Source organism: Eurytemora carolleeae, unplaced genomic scaffold, assembly GCF_000591075.1.
Source record: "Eurytemora carolleeae unplaced genomic scaffold, Eaff_2.0 scaffold1394, whole genome shotgun sequence".
NCBI classification, from domain to species: domain Eukaryota; kingdom Metazoa; phylum Arthropoda; class Copepoda; order Calanoida; family Temoridae; genus Eurytemora; species Eurytemora carolleeae.
The window spans coordinates 57733-85299 of record NW_019397283.1 but is presented as its reverse complement, the minus strand read 5'-3'; the positions used below and the strand labels follow the sequence as shown (position 1 = coordinate 85299).

The 27567-nt window shown below is 34.5% G+C and overlaps 2 protein-coding genes and 1 long non-coding RNA gene across 3 annotated transcripts; 2 read left to right on the top strand and 1 right to left on the bottom strand.

The window, feature by feature from the left end:
* Nucleotides 1-4255: 4255 nt before the first annotated feature.
* On the bottom strand, nt 4256-10123 carry LOC111713252 (uncharacterized). Its single transcript, XM_023488085.1, has 4 exons — nt 10016-10123; nt 6611-6973; nt 5931-6553; nt 4256-4944 (listed from the first exon to the last, which is right to left on the bottom strand). Exons 2-4 carry the CDS (start codon nt 6960-6962, stop codon nt 4312-4314), a joined length of 1608 nt encoding a protein of 535 aa, XP_023343853.1. The 5' UTR covers nt 6963-6973; nt 10016-10123; the 3' UTR covers nt 4256-4311.
* A 2859-nt stretch (nt 10124-12982) lies between these two features.
* On the top strand, nt 12983-13724 carry LOC111713251 (uncharacterized). Its single transcript, XR_002767642.1, has 3 exons — nt 12983-13077; nt 13250-13321; nt 13682-13724. It is a non-coding gene; the product is annotated as an uncharacterized LOC111713251 (long non-coding RNA).
* An 11830-nt stretch (nt 13725-25554) lies between these two features.
* LOC111713249 (uncharacterized) lies at nt 25555-26755 on the top strand. The gene is made up of 3 exons (XM_023488082.1): nt 25555-25813; nt 26005-26388; nt 26462-26755. The coding sequence occupies exons 2-3, from the start codon at nt 26137-26139 to the stop codon at nt 26612-26614; spliced, it is 405 nt and encodes a 134-aa protein (XP_023343850.1). The 5' UTR covers nt 25555-25813; nt 26005-26136; the 3' UTR covers nt 26615-26755.
* Nucleotides 26756-27567: the final 812 nt, after the last annotated feature.

Genomic DNA, 27567 nt, shown 5'->3' with positions numbered 1-27567 from the left:
CTTGGTTTAAGATCTAAAAAATGACAAACGTTTTGCTTTAATAAAACGTCATTGGGGCATAGTTCTGTACGTTACAATGCATTTCAGTGCAAAAAATATTTTTTGTTAACGTTACGTTTTATCTTAACTTTTCCAATATAAACTCTTTTAATTACGTTTAGAAATTTTTCTAAAATGCACCCTTTCTTACGTCACGATTTATCGAAATGTTATTGTGAAAACTTTTTTGTTACACTTTTTTACAACTGACAATCAAAACTGTTTATTCGTTTCGTTTCTAAGAAAGATTTGAAAAAATGTTCTATATGATGCGTTGTTCAAGCCTTAATGTTTCTAACGTTAGACTTTATTAAAATAATATTGTTTCTAAATGAAAGCATTGCAAGATTTTTTCCGTGATAATTACATTTTTTAACTCACCCTGTATGTTGCTGTTGTATTGTTAACCTTTTTAGAGAATGTGTAGAAGAATATGCATTATGCAATATGAAGATGTTATAATATTATTATTTTTAACGATTTTCTAAAATTTGTATATGTAAGTTTTTAGCATTAGACTTTCAACTCAAAGGTTGTCTTAAAGGGACTAGAGACGTAATTTCAAGTGACCTTCCATTTATGGAGTGGCATGTTCAGTAGGGGTGATCAATATTGGAATAGAGCCAACCGCCCACCGGAAGTCGCTGCGTTTTCACCGTAAGGCCACAACAAAAAATTATTTTTTATTTTCATGTTATACATCATTTTCTTGGAAATTCAATACTAAATTCAAATCTGAAAAGTGTTTAAAAAAATTTGAGTGAGTCAGAGCTAAAAAACTCATTAAAAACATTAAAAAGTTATAAAACCGGACTTTATTACCGTTATCTGGCAATAACTTCTTTAGATTTTAATATATTTAAAAATGGTTTTCGAATCTGAATTCAGCATGAAATTTCCAAGATAATGATGTATCATATTCATTTTTTGAAATATTTTTTTAGGCCTTACGGCGATATCTCCAATATTAAATTGTCAATTCGCAACCCTATGGAAAACACTCCTAATTTTCAAATCATCAATCAGATAAAAGTTTACACGTTATTATTGGGAATCGAGCATGGCCCTCTTTAAATGGAGGATCATTTGAAATTATTATCGTGTATTTGACGAGCTTAAATGGGACACTTCATTAAATGAGTTAAAATTCGGCAAGGCAAACCACTTTTACATGTGGAGCAGTAGTTCTAAATTATTTTAGATTAGTTTAGGGTTAATTTTTTCTTTTTTTACGCAATGCAGACTGGCCCTTTTCTTCTATCTGACAGAATTCATAGTCTAAAATATCTAAGGTCTACAACATTGGGTAGCAAATATATCGGGATTAGAAATATAAGTTTGTGAACAACTCAATTCCTTTAGACATTCGTATCTAACAGAAGTCATAGCTTGAAATATCAAAAGTCTACAACACCAGCTTGCAGAGATTAGAAAATTATAATTTGTGGCGAATTTTTAGTTCTTTTTGTGTTTTTTTTAATGTTACTTACAAAGTGAGTAAAAAAGCGGCTTTAGCTTAAGTTTACAGACCACAATGAAAATGTTTTCAGAGTTCATGTTTGGGGTTAAAAATATTAAATATCGTAAGGCAAGTCCTAAATTTTTTTAACACAAACAACGTGAAATAAAATTATTTAACATTTTTTTCTTTTAAAAAAAAAATCGATTTAAAAATCAGTTTTTTCCTATTCTAAAGTTTCATAAAATCTGTTGATGAATAAAACATAACACGCATTTTCCAATTGATAAAATATTGTTGCATTTTAGTAAGTATCTACATTTCTAAAATTTGTCAACCTAAAACATGAACTATGCCAACTGAAGTTATGATTTCAAGTAGTCAAATAAATATGAAACCCAGCAATTGTGTTTGTTCACAGACCCGTTCCACTTAAGTTGATTTTTTTTTACAATTAGTAAATCATTTGCTTTATAACAGAAAATGCATATGTAAAATTTCTTAATGTCGTCTTCCTTTTCCAGAGTTTTAGTGGGTTTCATCAAACAAGATGTCCAAGAAACATTTATAAGATTTGAATTTTCACTAGTACCATGTTACAAAAAAGGTCGTTTACACTTTAGTTTTTTTTAAACTTACTAATCCCTATATCTTTCCAATCCGATGGTTTAAACCTTGTATATTTCAATATTAATGGTCTAAGACATCGGGTTGCAAAGATATATTAAATGAAAATTAGATTTTTTGGCATAAACTCATTTTCTTTGAACTTGAAATGAAAAACCATAAGTCTTTGCTCTTATAATCATCAGTCGAATCTCTTACATTGATATATTAGAGACGTTTTGCAATGTTTTGATTGACAGAATTATTGTTACACTTTTGAAATTAAAACTCAGCCCTCATAGTCTAACGTTTTATGGAAAACATTTTCATTAGACATATATCTAACGTTAGACCAATCAATTTAGTATTCAGAGAAAAGTTATGAAACATTATGATTTACAGAATTACATTTTTTTAAATGTTATACGTTACATTATTGAAATTTTACACTGTAAAAAAAAACTTTCGTTTCCTGATTATTAAAATGATAACCCATTTCTGCAACGTTGAATTTTTCATTATACTATAAAGGAAAAGTTTCAAAACGTTTTCATAAACAGTAATGCATTTTTCAGTTATACAACGTTACACTTTTTTAAGTTGAACTTTGAAATAGAAATCCTTTCGTTACGATATGCAATCAAATCACAATTCCTTTTTCAAACGTTAGACTTTCAAGCTCCCCTTGGAAACAAAACATTTCTTTACGTTATGGTCAAAAAAGTTGTAGATATTAGAAAAATAATGTTACATTTCCACAAAACGCTAATGTTGGGGGTATATTCCTCTAACGTTAACGTTTAACGTTAATGTTAGGTATGAGCTCCTATAACGTTAATGTTTAACGTTCACGTTATAAAGAATATATCCAAACGTTACACATTATTGTAACGTAACGTACATAAACGTACATTTTACGTTACGTTACACTATCGTTGACATCTCTACTTCTTACTAAAACATTTATTATCATGATAACATTTCTTTTTATGATACTATTTCTTATTATGATAATATTTTTTACTTCAATACTATTTCTTATTATAATAACATTTCCTATTATGATAAAATTTCTTATTATGATAACATTTCTTACTATGATACTATTTATTATTTTTATAACATTTCTTATTATGATAACATTTCTTATTATGATACTATTTATTATTTTTATAACATTTCTTATTTTGATACTATTTATTATTTTTATAACATTTCTTATTATGATAACATCTTATTATGATACTATTTATTATTTTTATAACATTTCTTATTTTGATACTATTTATTATTTTTATAACATTTCTTATTATGATAACATTTCTTATTATGATAAAATTTCTTATTATGAAAATATTTCTTACTATGATACTATTTCTTATTATGATAAAATTTCTTATTTTTATAACATTTATTATTTTTATAACATTTCTTATTATGATAACATTTCTTATTATGAAAACATTTCTTACAATGATACTAATTATTATTTTTATAACATTTCTTACTATGATAGCATTTCTTACTATGATACTATTTCTTATTATTTTAACATTTCTTACTATGGTAGCATTTCTTATTTTTATAACATTTATTATTTTTATAACATTTCTTATTATGATAACATTTCTTATTATGATAGCATTTCTTACTATGATACTATTTCTTATTATTTTAACATTTCTTACTATGATAACATTTCTTATCATGATAATATTTCTTTTCATGATAATATTTCTAATTATGATAATATTTCTTATTATGTCAATATTTTTTAATATAATAACATTTCTTTTTATTAAAAAAATTTCGTATTATAAAACATTTCTTCTTATGAATTTTTGCTTATTGGACTAGGGACATAAATCACACTCCCAAATCTCAACTCTAAAGAAAAAATCAAGGGGATGGGGGGGGGGTGGAAAACATCCCTCCCCCCAAACCTTTTTTTACTATGATAACATTTCTTATTATGATAATATTACTTATTAAAAAAACATTTCTTATCATTGAATAATTTCTTTTTATGGAAACATTATTATAAAAATTTTGTTATTTTGAAAAAATTACTTATTCTGGAAACTTGTCAAATCATTAGAATCTTTTTAAAATATTTATCATTGTGAAATAATTTTATAAGTGTAATACATATACTGAACCCCTTATTTATTTGTGTACCGGTGCCTCTGAAAATTTTCACCACATTATTAAAGAAGCATTGAGGTAACTTCAGAAAATTTTGATGACATTACCATGAAGATTTTACAGACTTTACCATGAAGATTTTGGTGACAGAAAAATAAAGTTATGCACAAATAGTTCTCTTTTTTACCTGAACCAAATTCCCCTTTTATAATACATCTTGGGTTATCTTGAAAGAGGAACTGAGCTTGATCCTTGTTCCAGAACAAAATGCTTTCCTGGGAACCAACTGGTTTTCCTTTCGAGGAAGAGAGTGTAATTGTGGAAGAGGAAGGTCCTGGATCCTCTGACACTCCAACTCCTAGATCTGATGTGTTGGATCCAACAAGTTTCCATTTAGTTTTCTTGGCAGGAGGTCCTGGATCATCTGACACTCCAACACCTAGATCTGATGTGTTGGATCCAACAAGTTTCTCTTTAGTTTCCTTGACATGGTCCGAGGGTGTCAGGGAGAGAGAAGCAGCAGATTTTGAACAGTGTGCTGAGGCCATCAGCCATTTCACCAGAGTTAGGTATGTTTCATCTATTTCATACTTTGGTCCATTAGGCAGTAGGTCTTCTAAGGCTCTTGACATTTCATGCTTAGTGATGACCAGGCCATTCCGATTCTCATTCAGAAATTTTTGAACTCCTTTAACCTAAAACAAGAATTATTCAAATTTGGTTTATTATTGATTTATTATAAATGTGTGAATATATTCTAAATAAGGTTTTTCTATCATTTGACAGATATGCATAACAAGGTCTGATGAAATATATTTAAATTTTGTTTTATTTTTAAATTTGTGTATCTATAATGTAATCTAACTATGTACAACTACTTTACAGGGAAGCTAGTTAATTGGTTAAGAAGAATTTCTATTTCCCGAAAAAGTATTAGTACACAATTTCATAATCTTTAAAGATGAAAATGTGCGAAATGATGAAAACTCAGCAGAACAAGTTGTCATTTTAGATTTGTACTGTTTAGCATTACCCTTAAATATTTGGTGCTTGCCTTCCCCCCTCTCTTTACTTTATCCTCCAGCATTCTATGTTTGATATATTTAGGTTCAGGTTATATATATATTTAGGTTCAGCCCTTTTCAAACCTTACATTAAAAGTACAAACAACCCCCTGCTACAGGGAAAATAGAATGCAACTCGACCCCGCCTCCTTAGAAACTATTCCGTTATCAGTGTATTTTCTATAGGCTTAATACACGAAAAGTAAATTTATTAGTGCAACAGTTTTGTGTTTTTGATGAAAATACTTTTTTTGCACAAAATTGTGCATTATTTGCTTATTTTTACACAACAGTTTCGCAAAAAATTATGATTTTTTGGCACAAAATTGCGCATGAATACAAAATCTAAGTCACAATTGTTGCATGATTTTAAGCTTGAATATAGAAGTAGGTCATAGTTTTGCTTAAAATTGTGCAATGCCATTGTATATGAAATAATTAATTCATTTGTTTGCTCGCATTAGCTTTTGTGCATCAATCAATGCAGAATTATTTGAAAAGTTGTGTAATTTTTTCACAAAATGTAAGATTACCTTTACTCCATTATTGCACGATTTTTGTTCAAAATTTTTATTGGAACAATTCAACATTTAGATTTTAAGTGTAATAATCAATACCTGGTTCTGATTTTGAGCATTAGGAAAAGCTCCGACTGGTATATACTCCCAGTCCTGGGTGTCTATACCAGTAGCAGCTAGGACTTCTTTGTAGAATATTTTTCCCTCCATAAGCTGGTCAGCCCATCCTGCTCCTCCTTTTTGTCCAGCTTTAACTTCAATTGTAAGCCATTTTCTTAGCTCACCAAAGACTAAGACTATATCGAATTCTTGATCCTTGTGAGGTTGACCTGTAAACCTTCGGAACATGCTGAATTTATAGTTAACAAAGAGGGCTGTTCTTGATGTTTCAGGAATTCTTGTCAAGTACTTGTACATTTCATGTTCAGCATTGTCACCTTTTACATTCCCCATGAAGCTGCCAACTTTGACCTTCTCTCCCAATTCCACATTTTCATACATCTGTTTTTCTAACTCATCAGGAGGTAAATCAGCGGTTGGGATAGAACAACCACTAAACAACCACCCTTCTGGAAATCTGACACTGACCTCTCTAAGATCTTGAAGATATTGCTCAGCAAACCAGTCTGCAGCTTCAGCAGGTGTCCACTCTCTTTTCTCTCCCCCTCCTAGCAGGTATGTATTCTTGCCTTCTTCTCCCATGTTCTCCATCTTGATTTTTCCTAAAATATAAAAGTAATATTCCCTCTCTCTTTTGGGATACTTTTAATACTGGATACCTTTTACATTCCCCATGAAGCTGCCAACTTTGCCCTTCTCTCCCAATTCCACATTTTCATACATCTGTTTTTCTAACTCATCAGGAGTTAAATCAGGGGTTGGGATAGAACAACCACTAAACAACCACCCTTCTGGATATGTGACACTGGCTTTTCTAAGAGCTGGAAGATATTGCTCATCAACCCAGTCTGCAGCTTCAGCAGGTGTCCACTCTCTTTTGAAACTGGCTTCTCTAAGAGCTGGAAGATATTGCTCATCAACCCAGTCTGCAGCTTCAGCAGGTGTCCACTCTCTTTTCTCTCTCCCTCCTAGCCAGTATGTATTCTTGCCTTCTTCTCCCATGTTCTCCATCTTGATTTTTCCTAAAATATAAAAGTAATATTCCCTTTCTCTTTTGGGATACTTTTAATACTGGATAAAAGAATTGTTTTCCACAACTTGCATATTTCTTAACACACTATGGTTAATTCAGCGCAAAAAAAATAAATAAAAAGTTGTCTTCATTGTATTGAAATAAAAAAAAACAGAAAGAGAAGTCAGGTTAGTCAATTCAAACATAAAATATTTTAAAGGATTAAGCATATAAAAGATAAGGAAAGGCATTTTTCAGCTTAAAGTTTTCTTGCACTATAAGATTAAAAACTTAACGGAAAACAAAGTATATATTTCTTGTGTGCATTCAAAACTTCTTAAACAGTTAAACAGTCATGATTTTGGTTGCTACGTTACAAAGTATTAAGAACACGTTTAGTTTAAATTTCCAGGCAAGAATAGTGTACCAATAACAGGAATACACGCTGAACTAAAGTAAATTGCAAGATTTAAATATCATATGCTTTCATTCATAACTCCTCTTAACGAAGATCAATTGAAAAGAAATAAATATGTTTTGAAGTTCTAAAATCCAACCGGATGAATTAGCTTTTTCTCGAACTTTCGTGTAAAATCTAATCTAAAGTAGCTCCTAGCCGTAGCGTCGTACAAGTTGTGTACATCACATTAACTTTCTTTTGTCTAGTTCGAAGTACAGTACAGTACAGTACAGTACAAGTTGTGTTACACAACACTAACTTTCTCCCTCTGTCAAGTTCGCAGTGAAAAGTGTGCCAATTCTTCTTACCGGCAGTTCTTAAAGTGTCTACGCCGTTTTTCTTAAAGTGTCTACGCCGTGTTTTTTATACAGGGTTAGTGGTTACCCACAAAGCATGAGACTGCAATGAAAACATTAAACTCTTTAAATTTGACGATTTCAAGGTTAATTAATGCCTACTGCTTTAATTATCTTCTTTAATTGGCTTCTTTTTTTATTAGGCAAGGAAAGAAACCAGTTGGAGGGAATCCTCAGTGTAAGAAAACAGATTACATAAATTTTGTACAGTCGTCACCATAGTTTCAGTAGAAGTAAATATTTCCATTTACTGATAGCGCCAATTGAAGGATTCATAGCTCTAATTGGATAATGAGATAGATAGAAAGATAGATGTTACTATTTCTATTGGTTCAGAATAGACAACAAACACATGACTGAACCCTGATTGGATCAGGCGCTAATGGACTCGGCATACAGTAGTGTCGTACCATCTTTTGTGGGTAGCCCTGTTATATAGAACAAGAAATCAAAACGAAGAACTATGCGGTTCTGTTATTCTTTGTAGAAAGTCGAAACAAAGATCGGGTCCGTCTTAGTATCGAAATAAAAGAAAGTAAATCTATAAAGCATACAAAGTTGAATTACAAAAAGTATTTAGAAGAAGGCATCATAACTAAAAGTTTATAAACATTGAAAGAAAATGAAAAAACCTATAAAATATAAAAACTGAATGTTTTTAACACCTTTGAACTTTTATTTAATAAAATATAACTTGTTGCCCATAGAACAATGTTTATTTTTAATTTTGGTACATATATCCTGATTTCTAGACTCCAATTATTGGTACACGAGCCAAAACATTTTCCCTTTTCATGCCACATATTATATTTTTTGTCTTCCAGCAGCCATAAGCCACAACCGTACGGTCTTCCATGCCACAGCATTTGAGTCTTCTGGCAGTTACAGTTTAACCCAGAACTTTGAAGACATCAAAAGAATTTATAAAATGTCGTGTTGACAATTTTTCAATGGGTTTTATACTTTGATACCTAAATCTTAGTAATTGTAAAAATAAATGAATAGCCATGAAATACAGGAACAGTTTTAAAGAGCACCATGTAATCATTCAATTAAAAAAACTAAACATCAGCACTCTGCAGCATTGCACTATCAGTAGGTTTAGAAAACGACATTTTATAAATTCTTTCAATGTACGTCTTTGAGGTTCTGGGTGAAACTGTATTACGTTTTTAAATGATAAATTTAGGGCATTGCAATTACAATTTCTAAAAATCCAGCTGCATTACGCGAAAAATGATACCTTTACGAAATTTTAGAAGTGGTTTAATAAATTGTGTGTTCAGTTTATAAATTACTTTACACTTTACAAAGAAAATTTTACATCTTTTTAAGCATTGTGGGCAGCGTGACAAATTGTTTGGGGTAGTCTAAAGAATAAGAAAAGATGAGAAAAATCACAATAATTACTGTCATTACCTGAGTGTTACAGATTGCCAATTAATTTCATTACCTGAATGTTACAGATTTCCACAAAAATTTTGCAATTTTCTCCTTGAATGGTGCAAGTTTTTTGCATTTATTTTTGTGGGAAATAAGTTTATCAGTTTACATTAAAAGAAATCGTCATTATTTCAATTTAAAACTTCCATGTAAAGTTTTTTATATCTATCATTTGCATGACATCGCTGGATTTTAACTGCCAGTAGACTCAAATGCTGTGGCATGGAAGACCGTACGGTTGTGCAGGCTTATGGCTGCCGAAAGACAAAAAAAGCTAATGTGTGGCATGGAAGGAAAAAATGCTGTGGCTTATGGCCGCCTGACTTCCCCCGCTGGTACACTCTTCTTGTCTCGTTTAAATGTTCTTTAACATAATTAAATGGAAATTTAAAATGGATTCATTATAAATTTTCAAAAGTCCTCAATTTGTCACCATACTTTTTATTTAATAATATCATAATTGTTTTTTTTTTGGTATATTGTTGGGGGGAGCCCCCCCCCCCATTTATATTGCCCTTAGATGTGAGATAGGGGAGTGTGATGCATGACCCCAATCCATCCTTATAAAACCAGCTTATTAAAACAAAAGTAGACCTCTTACTTTAATGGTTTGGATGCTCGGACGACGGGAGGTGAAAAAAAGTTTAAAAACTAAAATGTGTAAAAAACGTATTTATTTTTACTTTGACAAATTTTTACAAATGACACATGTTACAACATCCATGTTTCAAATAATTAAACTTATGATAAATATTAATTATTATCAAAAGAATTTACAAGAAATCCTTATCACCTCTTCTTTACTGCAAAGTTAGCCGTGTAGGAACATTGTACAGCTAATGTACTGCACTTTATAGTCTGTTTCAAACTGAACGCTGAATAAAGAGTTTTACTCCTAAATTATCATAAAACTAAATTTTTACTTGACACGAGATAAGGAAAAGCTTATTCATTGTTTGCTCTATATGTTAGGTGCAATAAAAGTTAAACAGAATATATTGCGTAAAACTACCTTGATAACTAGAAAACAATTTTATAAAAATGGGTCTGTGTCCCGTGCTCATTAGAATTTAAAAATTAAAACCTGATTTTTAAAGTCGTCTTCCTACTAGTGTGTTCTGGCTAACATTGTATACAATCAAGTAATTCAATTTTTAAACATGAAAAGTTTAAATCAACCATTTAGGAGTTTCGACAAAAAATTCTACTTCACTTGTTAAATAGGGATTCTTATGAAGGAGGGGGTGCAGATACAAAGAACTAGATTTGTTGATTGTTGTTAAAAACTATCGTTTTTTTCTAAGAAATTGTATCGTTATTGGAAACTGTACTAACGATGGGTAACAACGAACGAACCCTTCGTTTTGAATTTTGATCTTATGAAGAACGAAAATAATCTTTAAAAAAATGTCTCTAATAAATATTAGTTTTTTGACAATTGGTTTCTATTTTTTTTACAGTAGAAAATTTGTGAATGTCTTGTCTTGTATGTTTTTCATTGAGATGAATGACCAGAATGTTTTCTGATCTCAGACCAAAAAAAATGTATTTTGTGTGAAAAAAAAGATTTAATTTGTAATTTTTCCTTTTCATTTTCGAATTTTTTCTTGGTCCCCTGGTGATTTTCTATTAATTGTGATAATAACTAGATCAAATTATTTAATTGTTAAGATCCCTTTAGCTGTAGGGCTGGGCAAAGTTCCGTTAAGGAAACAGAGGTTTTAGAAAAGAAACGGAAGAGTCCGTTAACAAACGGCAAAACCGTTATTTTTAAATCGTTAACATAATTTTAACAGTTGAAAACGAAAACCAAACAGATTTTTTTTAAACGCCAAATTTTTTTTTCTGTTTAAAATTGCCTTAAACTTGTAAAAAAAATTATAAGTTTTTGGATTTTAAATTTTGTTTTTGGCGGTTTCTGTAAAAAAACGGAAAATACAGTTAACAAAACGAAGTTTTGTTCTTGCTCTCCAAAACTAACGGCTAAGTAAGACTTTATTTTAAAACTGTTTGGAACTAGCCGGTAACGAAATGGCTTGAAATGGTTGGAACTAACCTGTATCGAAATGACTTGAAACGGTTGGAACTAACCGGTAACGAAATGGCTTGAACCGATTGGAACTAACCGGTAACAAAATGGCTTGAAACGGTTGGAACTAACCAGTAACGAAATGGCTTGAAAAAGTTGGAACGTGCTCAGCCCTATTTAGCTGGAGCCAAGCATTAAAAGTACAAACTGAATAATGCTAAAAAATGTTTTGTCTTTCTCGCCATCAGTTAAAAATTTGAGAGTATAGATCTAGACTATCCTCCTTATTTCTGAAAATTGGGATATCCTCTTTTGAGAAAAATAAGACTTGTCTTAAACTCTAATTTTCATATCCTATATATTTCAAACTTCAATGATTAGTTCTAGTGAATTCCTATTTTGACATATCAAAACATCGGCTGCAAAGATATAAGGGACAGGCACAGTGACAGAACAGCTAGTCATAGTAAAAGGATCATTGACACGGACCGCCCTGCCTATCTAGCTTGAAAGGGATTTATACTAAACAGTAAACATGTATATATGTAGCTGCAATATTACACAAGTTAATCAATCAATCGAGCTAGGCGCAGAACTTGGGGTTGTTAAATATTTTTAGACTGATTGACGATCTAATATGATGTGGAACACCCTGTAGATAATGAGCGCCATGCATTTTTAAATATCTTGAGTTTATAAACGTTATCAGTATGTATACAAGTTTTATTGTTTTTTACTGTCCTTAAACCTTAAACAAACACAAAAGAACCTTTAAGCTCTACCTACATAAATTGTACGTATTATAAACTTGAGTCTAATCCGCATTTCAGAACAAAGGTCACTTTCATAACTTACAAAATAAAAAACTGGTTCATTTTTAATTTATTAATGTAAATGTTTTATTTATGTAAATTCTAATTCTCACTCCAACTTAACTAGAAAAAGAATTAATTTTAATCTTATTTAATTTTTAAAAAACCTTTGATTAAAGGGACTGTAAGCGTAATTTCATGGGACCCTTCATACAAAGATGGCAATGCCCAATTTGGTCAGCGTCAGTTCAAATTTCCATTGGTTCTAATTCCTCTGTGAGTAAATGACATTCCTTTATAAAAAGCTGGTTTTTTGGTTTAAAACATTTCAGGTGATCCTCCACGCAAAGATGACAATGCTGGATTTACAACAGTACCTAAAACAGCTTTGTCTTATATATCATTTTTTTTTAATTTTGAAAACTGATTATTTTCAATTGTAGTTTATTTACTAAAATGTCTTGCGCATTTCTACGGCAGGAAAACAAATAGGAAACATAAAGCACATGTTAACCTAGAACAACAACAATATATCTTTCCCATTATTGATTAAATAAAGGTTTCAAGGGTATCGTTGTGAATTGGGCATTGCCATATTTGCATGGAGGGTCACTTGATTTATACTTACAGTACTTTTAATGAAAATAATGTTTTGAAGAAATATGCACATAATAGTTTTTCAGTATACCAACCTAGAATAAATATAAAGGAATTGAGTCTTTGCCACAAACTCATATCTTTGTATCCCCATATCTTTGCAATTGATGGTGTAAACCTTTGATATTTCAAACTTACATTAACTAATAATTTAGGAATCATAGTTTGAAATATCTAGGATCTACGACGTTGGATTGCAAAGATATAGGGATTAGAAAACCATAATTTGTGGCAAGAACTCAATTCTTTTGTGCAGAATTATTTTTTCATAATTTTCAAAGAAAATTAAAGCATTCATTTTTAAGGGAGTAAAGAGACCTTTACTGATGTTGTCAGAACTAGTGGATTGTCAGTAAGGTAAGATGTGATTTAATGTTAATGCCCTCCTTGGTTTTTCTACTAAAGTTTCATTATTAAAATGCTTCCCCCCCCCCACACTGTCCTTTGTTCAGTAAATTCAATAAATTTTATTTATCTCAATATTTTGCTGTTCTAGTTTAAAAAAAACTCAGAAGAAGAATATATTTAGAAAATCAAGAGAGCTCTTTAACCAAACAAGAAAAAGGTGGATTCACAATATTCTGGAAGTGTGAACTGTAAAGTAAACCAACATATTGTATTTTCAAGATAACAATTAATTTCGGCATGCTCTATTTCCTCTTTACTAAAATATCGATAATTTGTCAATTTTGCAAATAGGTTTCCAGCAGAATTCAAAATTTGCACTGCTCACTGCATGCAAAAGGGAAAAAGTAGCGAAGCAAAAACAACATTTATTCCCCTAAATGATTCTGGGAACTTAACATCTATAGAAGAACTATTTGTTAAGAGACACTTTAAATATCAAACAAATATATAAGGGAATTAGAATGAGGGGGAGATCAGGTGCCCCGGTATATACAGTTTATCCAGCATTAAAAGTATCCCAAAAGAGAAAATGTTTATTTCTTTTATATTTTAGGAAAAATCAAGATGGAGAACATTGAAGAAGAAGAAGGCAAAAATACATACCAGCTCGAAGGGGGAGAAAAAAGAGAGTGGACACCTGCTGAAGCTGCAGACTGGTTTGCAGAGAAATATCTTCCAGATCTTAGAGAAGTCAGTGTCAGATTTCCAGAAGAATGGATGTACAGTGGTTGTTCTATCCAAACCCCTGATTTACCTCCTGATCAGTTAGAAAAACAGATGTGTGAAACTGTAGAATTGGGAGAGAAGGAGAAAGTTGGCAGCTTCATGGGGAATGTAACTGGCGACAATGCTGAACATGAAATGTATAAGTACTTGACAAGAACTCCTAAAACATCAAGAACAGCCCTCTTACAAAACTACACTGTCAAGAAGTTCCGTTTATTTACTGGTACAAATAAACAGAATCAAATTGAAGATAGCCAAGAATTTGACTTTATATATGTATTCAGTGATCACAAATATGTGCATGTAGAAGTCAAAACAGGAACACGTGGAGGTGGAGGTTTTATAGAACAGCTTGATAAAGGAGAGAAGTTCTTCACTGAAGTACTAGGTGTGCTAGCTGCTGCTGGTTTAAACATGATCAACTGGGAGTTTATACCTGTTGCAGCTTTTCCTAATACTAAAAATCAAAGCGAGGTAGACACAATTTATACATAAAAAACTACTTGAAAGTTCTGTAAAATCTTTGATAAAGCAGAGAACCTTCAAGGTACACAGAAAATTGAAGTAAAAAAATGTAAATATGTCATGCCAAAATGTTAGTATTATGCCTAATTTTATGAAATGTATTTGTACTATTTATCTACCGTTTCTGCCTGAGAAGTAAATTGATAAAGATATCAAGTAAATTTTAACAGCAATAAACTAATACTATAGACATGTCCATAATATATTTTTAAAATTTTTGAAATTGTAGATGTAAACGATATGTAAAAGTGTCTAACAAATAAAATCCAAAATATTTATTCTTATTCTAAATCATTATCATTGAAAACAAATCTAAATACATGATAACATTTAGGTAAGAGGACATCAAGCATTTAAAACAAAGTATCCCAAGGGCTTCATTTTAACTCAACATGAGATAAAAAAGCCAGAAAGGCTGGAAGACCTACTACTGCCCAGAGGTCAAAATTTCCAGATTGATAAAACATACCTTGCACTGGTAAAACTGTTTATGGCCCCAGCACACTGTTCAAAATCTGCTGCTTCTCTCTCCCTGACACCCTCAGACCCTGTCAAGGAAACTAAAGAGAAACTTGTTGGATCCAACACATCAGATCTAGGTGTTGGAGTGTCAGAGGATCCAGGACCTCCTGCCAAGAAAACTAAATGGAAACTTGTTGGATCCAACACATCAGATCTAGATGTTGGAGTGTCAGAGGATCCAGGACCTTCCTCTTCCACAAATACACTCTCTTCCTTGAATAGAAAACCAGTTGGTTCTCAGGAAAGCATTTTGTTCTGGAACAAGGATCAAGCTCAGTTCCTCTTTCATGATAACCCAAGATGTATTATAAAAGGGGACTTTGGTTCAGGTATAAAGAGAATTATTTTTACATTACTTTATTTTTAAGTCTGTAAAATCTTCATGGTAAAGTCTGCAAAATCTTCATGGTAAAGTCTGGAAAATCTTTATGGTAAAGTCTGTAAAATCTTCAAGGTAAAGTCTGTAAAATCTTCATGGTGAAGTCATCAAAATTTTCTGAAGTTACCTCTTGATAACTTATAGTGTCATGTTGGGATACACCTTCCGTCAAAAATATCCAAAGAAAGGATAATAGTCTTTTTAGGAAATTCATTTTACATTCTAATATTTTGCATAAATGAGCTATCTTTACCCTAATGCTTCTTTAATAATGTGGTGAGAACAAATAAATAAGGCGTTCAGTATATGTAGTACACTTATAAAATTATTTCACAATGATAAATATTTTAAGAAGATTCTTTTGATTTGACATGTTTTCAGAATATGAAATGTTTTCAAAATAACAAAATTTTTATGATTTAAATGTTTCCATAAAAAGAAAGTTATTCAATGATAAGAAATGTTTTTGATAAAAAGAAATGTTATCCTAATAAGAAATACTATGATAGTAAGAAATATTATCATAATAACAAATGTTATCATAGTAAAAAAAGGTTGGGGGGGGGATGTTTTCCACCCCCCCCCATCCCCCTTGATTTTTTCTTTAGAGTTGAGATTTGGGAGTGTGATTCATGTCCCTAGTCCAATAAGCAAAAATTCATAATAAGAAATGTTTTATAATACGAAATTTTTTCATAAAAAGAAATGTTGTTATAATAAAAAATATTGACATAATAAGAAATATTATCATAATAAGAAATATTATCAACATAAAAAATGTTATCATAATAAGAAATATTATCTTAATAAGAAATATTATCATAATAAAAAATGTTATCATAGCAAAAAAAGGTTGAGGGGGTGGATGTTTTCCACCCCCTCCCCCCCACATCCCTTTGATTTGTCCTTGAGAGTTGAAATTGGGGAGTGTGATTCATGTGATTCATGATTCATGAGTGTGATTCCAATAAGCAAAAATTCATAATGAGAAACGTTTTTATGAAAAGAAATGTTTAAGTAAGAAGAAATGTTTTAATGATAAGAAATGTTTTAGTAAGTAGAAATGTTTTTTTTTTGATAATGTGAGTTTTTATAATTTAAAATGTTTTGATGTTAAGAAATATATTGTAATACGAAATTTTTTCATAAAAAGAAATGTTATCAAAATAAGAAATGTTTTATGAATAAAAAATGGTAACGTTCTAAGAAATATCATAACGTTATCTGATAAGAAATAATATCATAATAGGAAATGTTATAGTAATAAGAAATGTTACCATAATAAAAATTATTATAATAAGAAATAGTATTATAATAAGAAATGTTATCATAGTAAGAAATGGTATCATAAAAAGAAATAGTATCATAATAAGAAATGTTATCATAATAAGAAATGTTATCATAAAAAGAAATATTATTATAATAACAAATGTTATCATAGTAAAATACCAAATGCCTTTAGAGTTGAGATTTGGGGAGTGTGATTCATGTCCCTAGTCCAATAAGCAAAAATTCATAATAAGAAATGTTTTTGTAAGAAGAAATATTTTTACGATAATAAAAGTGTTTTTAATTTGAATTGTTTATACATTTAGAAATGTTTCATAAAAAGAAACGAAACGCAAAATTTATATTTCGTTGCTAATGTCATTTCGTGCAAAATCACTATTCCATTTTTTTGCGACTCTGCTTTAAGCAATTTTGCTTCTAAGGAAATGGTCATAATAAAGAATTTTTAAGTTAAACTTGGGGGGGGGGGGTGAAAACGTTCACATACTTTTATTTATTTTACAAAACTGAGTAGTTAATTAAAACGTCAATCATTTTGAATGATAAACATTAAACAAGTCTAACTACCTTTAATTAATTAAAAAAGTGACTGTAAGCGTAATTTCATGCAAAGATGTCAATGCCCGATTCACAATGATACCATAATACATTAATCTGAAATGTGGAAGATAACGTTGTTTTCATGATTTGAAAAATGTTTAAATTCTAATTTCTCCATTGTTTCTTGTAAGCAAGAAATTTGCAAGTTACTTTTGCAGAGAAATCGCAATTTAAAGAAACAAAAACATGGAAATACAATTCAGACTTGGTCAGACAAAGCTTTAAAGGGTACCCTTGTGAATCCAGCATTATCATCTTTGTTTGGAGGGTCCCTTGAAATTACACTTACAGTCCCTTTAAAGAATACTGTTGTTAATCCAGAATTGTCATCTTTGTATGAAGGGTGACTTTAAATTACGCTTACAGTCCCTTTAAAGGGTACCGTTGTTAATCAAGCATTGCCATCTTTGTATGAAGGGTCACTTGAAATTACGCTTACAGTGTGGCGGAAGACGATCTATTATGAAGAGACTGAAGCCGGATATTGGAACGCGGCAAGACGTACTCAGAAGCTGCCACGTCACCTTGATATTTAATACTTAAAATCTTAAACTTAAATTTGTACTTTTACCAGTTAATAAAGTAATTATTTATTCCTCGGTCGTGTTAAATTGAGCGTAGCCAAATTGGTGACCCCGAGTTTTTCGCTCTTATAGACTGTTCGTTCAACACTATAAACTATTTTAAAGCTACCCGCTCAAGTGAATATGCCGAAGGACAGTGATAATGTCCAGGTCCGAGCCGAGCCAAGCTCTTTAGACCTTCTAAACACGGTATCAGTGAAGGTTCCGGCGTTTTGGCCTGAGTCTGCGGAGGCCTGGTTCATACAAGTCGAGGCCCAGTTTGCTCTCAAGGGAGTGACGACCAGTTCCACGAAGTTTGTTGGCGGTGTCGGAGGTGTCGGCGGTGTCAGTTCCTCAACCTTCTTCGTCGCCCAGCAATCAATCAATCAGTCAAGATTTTTCAATTCCCGGTTTTAATTTTTCTGAAATATTATCTCTACAGAGGTCTTGCTCATCAGTACAAGCCATGAAGAAATTATCTTCACTCTCAATTGTAAACATTACCCTGGATTCCGGTGAAATTTTAATTTGCGATAATTCTACAGGAAACCTTAGACCATTAGTTCCAGCAGTTCTCCGCAAACCTGTGTTCCTTGCTCTTCACAATATCTCTCATCCTGGAGTCAGAGGTTCACGGAGGTTAGTCTCCGCTCGTTTTGTCTGGCCTGGTTTAGCGTGAGATGTTGGAATGTGGGCCAGATCTTGTCTCCAGTGTCAACGGAGTAAAATACAGAAACATGTGAAAACTTCTGTTCCAACGATTCCTGTTCCCTCGAGACGGTTTTCTCACGTTCATATAGACATAGTTGGCCCTCTACCGTCCAGTCTGGGTTACTATTATTTGTTAACCATGATTGACAGAACTACACGCTGGCCAAAAGCAGTTCCTTTGTCTTCAATCTCCACGGAGGCCTGCGTGAGAGCGTTTATCTCTTCCTGAATTTCAAGATTCGGAGTTCCAGCAACATTAACTTCAGACAGAGGTGCTCAGTTTACGTCCTCTGTGTGGGCTGGAGTCTGTCGAATCCTCAGAATTTCTACCTCTCAGACAACAAGTTTCCATCCACAGTCAAATGGCATGATTGAACGGTTTCACAGATCCCTCAAGTCTTCTCTCCGAGCCAGAGCTGCTGATTCTGACTGGGTTTCTCACCTACCTCTGGTTTTGTTGGGACTCCGTTCAGTTCCTAAAGAAGACACTGGTTTCTCCGTCTCAGAGGCAGTGTACGGACATGGTTCTCCCCTGACGGTTCCTGGTGAATTCTTGGAAGCTCCAGAGATTCCAAATGCACAATTCATCAGCAAGGTGGAGAAAGTTATAGCTGGATTTTCAGCTCCTCCGCCCCACTTCGTTCAGTATTCGCCTCCAGTTGAAGTTCCGGCGGCTCTCAGGACCGCCAAGTTTGTGTTCGTTAGAGAAGATGCAAGCAAACCTTCACTCGTTTCTCTATATTGTGGTCCTTACCTGGTTGTCGAACGGCGGAGTAAGTTCTTCCGCCTCCAGATTGGTGACAAGGTAGATTCAGTTTCCGTGGATCGTCTAAAACCAGTGTTCTCAGATTCTCCAGTGATTCCTGCAGCCCCTCCGCCTCGAGGACGTCCTCCTCTGCGTCAATCAAAGGATCCTCCTGATCATTCTTCCGCCGCAAAGTCATCCGCCTCCAAGAAGAAGTCTGTTTTGTTCCTAACCCAACCTATAGTTATACCAAGAAGGAACCCTCACAAACAAGTCAGGAAAGAAGGCCTTGCTCCGCCGTGACTCCGCCTTGCCTTCTTGGGGGGAGTACTGTGGCGGAAGACAATTCAACAAGAAGAGGCTGAAGCCGGATATTCTGACGCGGCAAGATGTACTTATTTTCTGCCACGTCACCCTTGAAATTCAATCCAATATTTTAAACTTAAAATTTGTATTTTACGAGTAATAAAGTAGTTATTTAAACTAGGCGTTGTTTAAACCGAGCGTAGCTAAATTTGGTGACCCCGAGTTCGAAACTATAGGCAAATAGACTGTTGTTCCGTGCCATTATAGACTTTTTTATAGCTACACGCTCGTCAAGTGAAATGCCTAAGGACAGTGATAATGTCCAAGCTCAAGCTGAACCCAGCTCGCTGGATTTATTAAACACAGTATCAGTGAAGGTTCCGGCCTTTTGGCCAGAGTCTGCGGAGGCCTGGTTCATCCAAGTCGAGGCCCAGTTTATGCTCAAAGGAGTGAAGTCCAGCTCTACGAAGTTTTACTACTGTGTCTCCGCCTTCAACCAAGACACCGCTAACCAGGTTCTCGACCTTATCAAGTCTCCTCCCGCTGCTGGTCCCTATGAAGCTCTGAAGAACCGGTTGCTGAAGTTATTCGCCCTCGACGACTACCAGAGGTATGAGGCGATTTCTAATCTTCCGTTATCTGGGGATATGAAGCCCTCTAGGCTAGTGTCAAACATGCTTGCCTTGCTTCCTGCTGGTCACGAACCGTGTTTCTTCCTTAAGGGAGCCTTCCTCAAGAGATTGCCCGCTGATATTTGTGCCCATTTGATCAGAGACGATTTCTCCGACCCAATCTCTTTCGCCCTCAAAGCAGATGAAATATACAAAAGCAGAGTCTCCTCTTCTCAGGTTTACTCAGTTTCCAGCACGCCGGAGGACGAGCCCTCTGTCAACGCCGTTAGATCTTCAGTTCCTAACCGTTCTCGACGCTCTGCTACTCCTCACGCCTGCAACCGACAGGATAGCCGTTCCCAGTCTCCTACCATGTGCTATTACCATCATGCATGGGGGTCAAGGGCGAAGAAATGCAGAGCTCCGTGTTCCTGGTCGGAAAACTAGTTGACCGGCAGGAGGACCTTCGTACACTTCCTGCCGGGCCGTCTACTTCAACACATTTGGTTTATTTACAAGATTCACTCAGCTCACGAAGATTCCTGATAGATTCTGGTGCATCAGTATCAGTGTTCCCTGATCCACGCTCTGCTTCCACCTCATCAGGAGTCAGGTTGCTTACAGCAGATGGTTCCTCGCTCACATGCTCTGGTTCTCGGATTATACCTCTTCGATTTGGAGACCACAGGTTTGAATGGCCCTTCCAGCTTGCTCCGGGAGCCATTCCCATCCTGGGCGCTGATTTTTTGAAGCATTTCAGCCTGTTATTAGATGTTGCAAACCAGAGGGTTTTCAGCTCCGATTCACCAACCTCCCCGTCCTTCGTCCTTCCAACTGTTCCAGATTCCACGTCAGCTCCGTTCAAGGCAAATCTCCTCACCACTTCGAAGTGCATCCAGGACCTACTCGCCGAATTTCCAGACGTAGCCTCTTCGGACGGTTTCACAGCCTCTAAGCCTTGTCATGGAGTAAAACATCATCTCCTCACGCAGCCGGGTCCTCCAGTTTTTGCAAGAGCCCGTCGATTGGATCCAGAGAAGTTGGCTTCCGCCAAAGCAGAGTTCTCCGCCATGGAGAAGGCGGGTATTATACGTAGATCTACCTCTCCTTGGTCTTCCCCCCTCCACATGGTCAAGAAGAAGGACGGAGGCTGGCGTCCCTGTGGTGATTACAGTAGACTGAACACGGTTACAATCCCTGATCGTTACCCGTTACCTAATATAGCAGATTTTTCATCAAGGATCGCCGGTTCTACAGTATTCTCCAAGCTAGATTTGCAGAAGGGATACTACTAGGTTCCCATGGCTGAAGAAGACATTTGTAAGACAGCGATAATCACACCTTTCGGCATGTTCCAGAGAATGATGGATTCTATCCTTGGCGATCTACCCTATTGTATCACTTATGTCGATGATATCCTGATCTTCAGCAGCAGCCTTGATCAACACATAGATCATCTCCGTGAGGTCCTCCTCCTATGTTGACAGCATGGACTGACTATCGGCCTGCCGAAATGTGAGTTTGCGGTTCCTGAGATAGAGTTCCTGGGTCATCTAGTATCTGCTACAGGTTGCTCTCCTCTGGTCAAACATACAACAGCAGTTTCTGAGTTCCCTGTTCCAGCTGACAAACCTGCTCTGCAGAGATTTCTTGGCATGCTTAACTTCTACAGGAAATTTCTCCGGGGGGCTGCTGGAGTACTAGCTCCCTTGACCAACGCTCTGAAGGGGGCTGGTAAGACTCTCACCTGGACCCCAGACCTCGACGTTGCCTTCCGCCGTGCCAAGGATCTTCTCATCAAGGTTCCTGAACTGACTCATCCTCGTCCATCTGCACCGATCTCCATTGCTGTCGATGCCTCAGATTCTCACGTAGGCGCCGTAATACAACAGAGGATTCAGGATGCCTGGGCTCCGTTGTCATTTTTCTCCAGGAAGTTGTCAGAAACTGAGAAGAAATACTCAACCTTCGACAGAGAGCTCCTGGCTGCCTGTCTGTCCATCAGACATTTCCGCTTCATGTTAGAAGATAGAGAATTCTCGTTATACGCTGATCACAAACCTTTAACATCTGCCTTGTTCAGGAGTTCTCCGCCCTGGACGAGTAGACAGCAGAGACATCTGGCCTACATTGCAGAATTTACAAGTTCTATTGTGCAAGTGCCTGGCCAGGAGAACGTGGTAGCTGATGCTCTTTGGCGCCCTAGCCCAGCTCCAGTCCCCTTCTCTCCGTTGTCTCCACTTCCGCCCCATTCCAAGTCAGCTCCGCCCCCTACCAAACCTTCTCCAATTTCTCCACCCCTGCTCCAAAACTCCACATCATCTNTGTCGGCGGTGTCGGAGGTGTCGGCGGTGTTGGCGGTGACGGCCGTGTCAGATCTTCAACCTTCTTCACCGTCCAGCAATCAATCAATCAGACAAGATTTTTCAATTCCAGGTTTTAATTTTTCCGAAATATTATCTCTACAGAAGTCCTGCTCATCAATACAGGCCATGAAGAAACTATCTTCACTCTCAATAGTGAATGTTACCCTGGAATCCAGTGAAATTTTAATTTGTGATAATTCTACAGGGAAACTTAGACCTTTAGTTCCAGAGGTTCTCCGCAAGCCTGTGTTCCTTGCTCTTCACAATATCTCTCATCCTGGGGTCAGAGGTTCACGGAGGCTAGTCTCCGCTCGTTTCGTCTGGCCTGGTTTATCTCGAGATGTAGGAGTGTGGGCCAGATCTTGCCTCCAGTGTCAACGGAGCAAAATACAGAAACATGTGAAAGCTTCTGTACCAGCGATTCCTGTTCCCTCAAGATGGTTTTCTCACGTTCACATAGACATAGTTGGTCCTCTACCATCCAGTCTGGGTTACTCTTATTTATTAACCATGATTGACAGAACCACACGCTGGCCAGAAGCTGTTCCTTTGTCTTCCATTTCCACGGAGGCCTGCGTGAGAGCGTTTATCTCCTCCTGGATTTCAAGATTCAGAGTTCCAGCAACATTAACTTCAGACAGAGGAGCTCAGTTTACGTCCTCTGTGTGGGCCGGAGTCTGTCGAATCCTCGGCATTTCTACCTCTCAGACAACAAGTTTTCATCCACAGTCAAATGGCATGATTGAACGGTTTCACAGATCCCTCAAGTCTTCTCTCCCAGCCAGAGCTGCTGACTCCGACTGGGTTTCTCATCTGCCTCTGGTTTTATTAGGACTCCGTTTAGTTCCGCCTTGCCTTCTTGGGGGGAGTACTGTGGCGGAAGACGATACAACATGAAAGGTCTGAAGCCGGGATATTCGAATGCGGCAAGACGTACTAAAATACTGTCACGTCACCTTGATATAATTTTAATAACTCAAACTAAAATTTGTACTTTTACCAGTTAATAAATGTAATTATTTAAACCGGGCTTTATTTATCCAAGCGTAGCTAAAAGTTCACTATACGGTAGTTTTGTTTGTTTAAATGATAAGTATAGTTCGGTTCACTATATGGTAGTTTTGTTTGTTTAAATGATTAGAACAGTTCGGTTCACTATACTGTAGTTTTGTTTGTTTAGATAATTAGTACAGTTAGGTTCACTATACGATAGTTTTATTTGTGTAAATGATTAGTATAGTTCGGTTCACTATACGGTAGTTGTTTTTGTTTAAATGATTAGTATAGTTCAGTTCACTATACGGTAGTTTTGTTTGTTTAAATGATAAGTATAGTTCGGTTCACTATATGGTAGTTTTGTTTGTTTAAATGATTAGTATAGTTCGGTTCACTATACGGTAGTTTTGTTTGTTTAAATGATTAGTATTGTTCAGTTCACTATACGGTAGTTTTGTTTGTTTAAATGATTAGTATAGTTTGGTTCACTATACGGTAGTTGTTTTTGTTTAAATGATTAGTATAGTTCAGTTCACTATACGGTAGTTGTTTTTGTTTAAATGATTAGTATAGTTCAGTTCACTATACGGTAGTTTTGTTTGTTTAAATGATTAGTATAGTCTGGTTCACTATACGGTAGTTTTGTTTGTTTAAATGATTAGTATAGTTCGGTTCACTATATGGTAGTTTTGTCTGATCAATTACACAGGAAAGTTCCATCATTTTCTCTTTAAATAATTTTCTCCAATTTAGCCTTTTTTAATAATTTGCAGATTTCTGCTTAGAAAAACAAGGATAAAATTATTAGAATAAAACACTTCTGAAGCTACGAAGATATTTTCCATATTAAAGATAAAGGTTTAAAGAGCACCATTGTGTAATCGTAATTGCTCCTCTTAAGCAGGGTGTTTTTTTATCTATTATCATTGGATCAGTAACATTTTGTAAAGTACATTTTTTATATTAACTTTCGTTAAGGTTTATTTTCGTATTTTGTAGGTCACATTTCGTCTTGGTAACTTTCGTACAGGTTACCTTTCGTACATGTTACCTTCCGTCTGGGTAACATTCCATACAGGTCGCATTTCATATAGGTTACATTTCATCTGGGTAATATTTTGTATAGGTTACATTTTGTATAGGTTACATTTCTTCTGGGTAACATTTTATATAGGTTACATTTCGTCTGGGTAACATTTCGTATAGGTTACCTTTCGTCTGGGTAAAATTTCATACAGGTCACATTTCATATAGGTTACATTTCGTCTGGGTAATATTTTGTATAGGTTACATTTTGTATAGGTTACATTTCTTCTGGGTAACATTTCATATAGGTTAAATTTCGTCTGGGTAGCATTTCGTATAGGTTACCTTTCGTATGGGTAACATTTTGTATAGTCACATTTCGTCTAGATAACATTTCAAATAGGTTACATTTCGTCTGGGTAATATTTCGTACAGGTTGCATTTCGTTTTAATAACATTTCGTATATGTTACATTTTGTATAGGTTACATTTCGTCTGGGTAACATTTTGTAATGTTACATTTCATCTAGATAATATTTCGTATAGGTTACATTTCATCTGTGTAATATTTTGAATAGGTTACATTTCGTATAGGTTACATTTCGTCTGGGTAACATTTCGTATATTTACATTTCGTCTAGATAACATTTCGCATAGGTTACATTTCATCTGGGTAATATTTCGTATAGGCTACATTTCGTCTGGTTAACATTTCTTATAGTAACTTATTGTATAAATGTAAAAAATCATCAAATATAATCTATTTAATAAGGTCTTGAAACTATTTTATTTTTACTGGTTTAACTATAGGTATCCTTACCTTGACGAGAACACACTTATTAAGTTTTATCAGAGAGACATGGTTTTGAAAATGTTGTAATTTGGCGAATTTTCTTTATCATGATTCGCAGATTTCAAACTATCTCTATTCTTTTACGGATAATTGTATACGAATAAATAGCTATCATTGTCCATTTTTTTTACTTTACAAGGGACTGTTTATAGGGTTTGCTATAGGTTCACCGATTTTGAGGTCTTTTTATCTATTATGCAATTCTAGAAAATCTATTTAAAATGTTCTTTTTTCTAGTTTGTTTATTTTGACATGCTTGTCAGCGGCTGAAGCGATATTTTTTGGTCCTATTGCTGTTGGTTTGGCCAGTGGTATTCTTTCTTTATTCGGCGGAAGACGATATGGTGCATCATTGGTCAGATCCAGGAGTCACGGTCACCATGGGACATACCACAGTTATCAACCCAGTCATCACTACGACCATCATCATTCAAGATCAAACAATTATTATACCAGACCACAACCGGTAAACTTTAGATTAAATAGTTTTCAGGACTGTAGAGTGTAGATTGTAGAGTTTAGTGTGTAGAGTGTAGAGTGTAGAGTATAGAGTGTAGAGTGTAGAGTGTAGAGTGTAGAGTGTATCTGTAGATTGTAGAGTGTAATGAGTAAAGTATAGACCGTAGATTGTAGAATATATAATATTTATATGTTTAGTACTACTACAGCTCTGATAGATATCACCATCACAGAGGGAAGCGTAGTATTGTTGCAGAGTTCACTCATGAACAAGTCCTTAGAATAAAGAGAGAAACTGAAGTTTTTGATCTTGATAAATGGACTGCCGAAATGACCAGCAAGGATCAGGACGATTGCAGCAAAAAGTTAGTGTGTGAGCTGTCAGCCAAATACATAACTAATAAGAAAAGTATGACTGATAACGAGATTATTATCAGTGAAACCTTCAACAAGGAAATTGATGTTAAATCTGGAGGGGTTCAGCTGACCCTGGCGGCCCAAGTTGGAATCAAGCAGGGACAGAAAATGTGCAAGGAATATTATGAAAGATGTGGAACTAGCGTGGAGGATATTATTGCTATGGTTGATGTTGAGATGGAATATTATTGTATATTATGAAAGATGTGGAACTAGCGTGGAGGATATTATTGCTATGGTTGATGTTGAGATGGAAGACTTAAACAGAATTGAAAAGGAACTTAAAGGATTAACAGAAGAGGAAATTGAAGCGGATATGGAGAGAGAAAAGGAAGAACTCAAAAAGGTTTTAGTTGATGCTGGAGTAGACCTGGAGAAGATTTGGGACTAAACCTACCCCTGCAGAAGGTTGAGACCTAAACCTAACCCTGAGAAAGGGTTTGGAGAGAGCAGAAATCTCAAATTTTATTATATGTATATTGTTGAAAATAATTATGATAAATTGTTAAATATATAAAATAAGATTTGTTTCTATAAGTGATCAATTTAATTGATAATTTATCATAGTTCAATTTATATGATTTAATTATAAATAATTATAANATATAGTGATTAGAAAATCAGAGTTTTTGGAAAAGACTCAATTCCTTTCCAAGCAGCCTCGACTTTAAAGTGTCGCAACGCGTTGGTCTATGGTTCTAATCACCAACTTACTTCTACATTTTTGTAGCCCTAGATATAAACATTCTTTAATTCTTACGCGTTTGTTTCTAGCTTGGTTTACATGATGATGTCAGGTTTAAAATAGTATAAACCATTTAAACCTATATCTCAACAACAAAAACGATATTTCCTCTCTCAGGAAAAGTCCGTTGTTCTAAAAATACGAGCGCGCATCTCTGAATATTTCAAATAGTTATTTTTAGAGAAAACGACAGAAAAATTATAAACTTACAGAAATAAAAGTGTTATTATCTTATTCATTTTTAATTAGACACAAGTTTAATGGGACAATCGTCTAGAAATGGGACAATCCTCTAGAGAGAGTCACTTTAAATTACGTTCACAGTCCCTTTAATACGACTGAGAGCTATAGAAGTTGTATGGAGGTAAGTGGTGCGAAGCATGAATAGAGAAGTTGCAATAAAGCTGCAAAGTAAGGTTTGAAAGGAATTTAAATGGAGTAAAAGATTTTTATATAATGCTTCAATTTTTCATTTTATTCAAAGTTTGATTTAAACAATAATAACCTAATAAAGAGATTGTTTTCGTGAACTAACAACTAAACTTTTCGTAAGTGATGGTGTCCGTGACGTTCAGATAAAAGCAAACAATGGACGACTG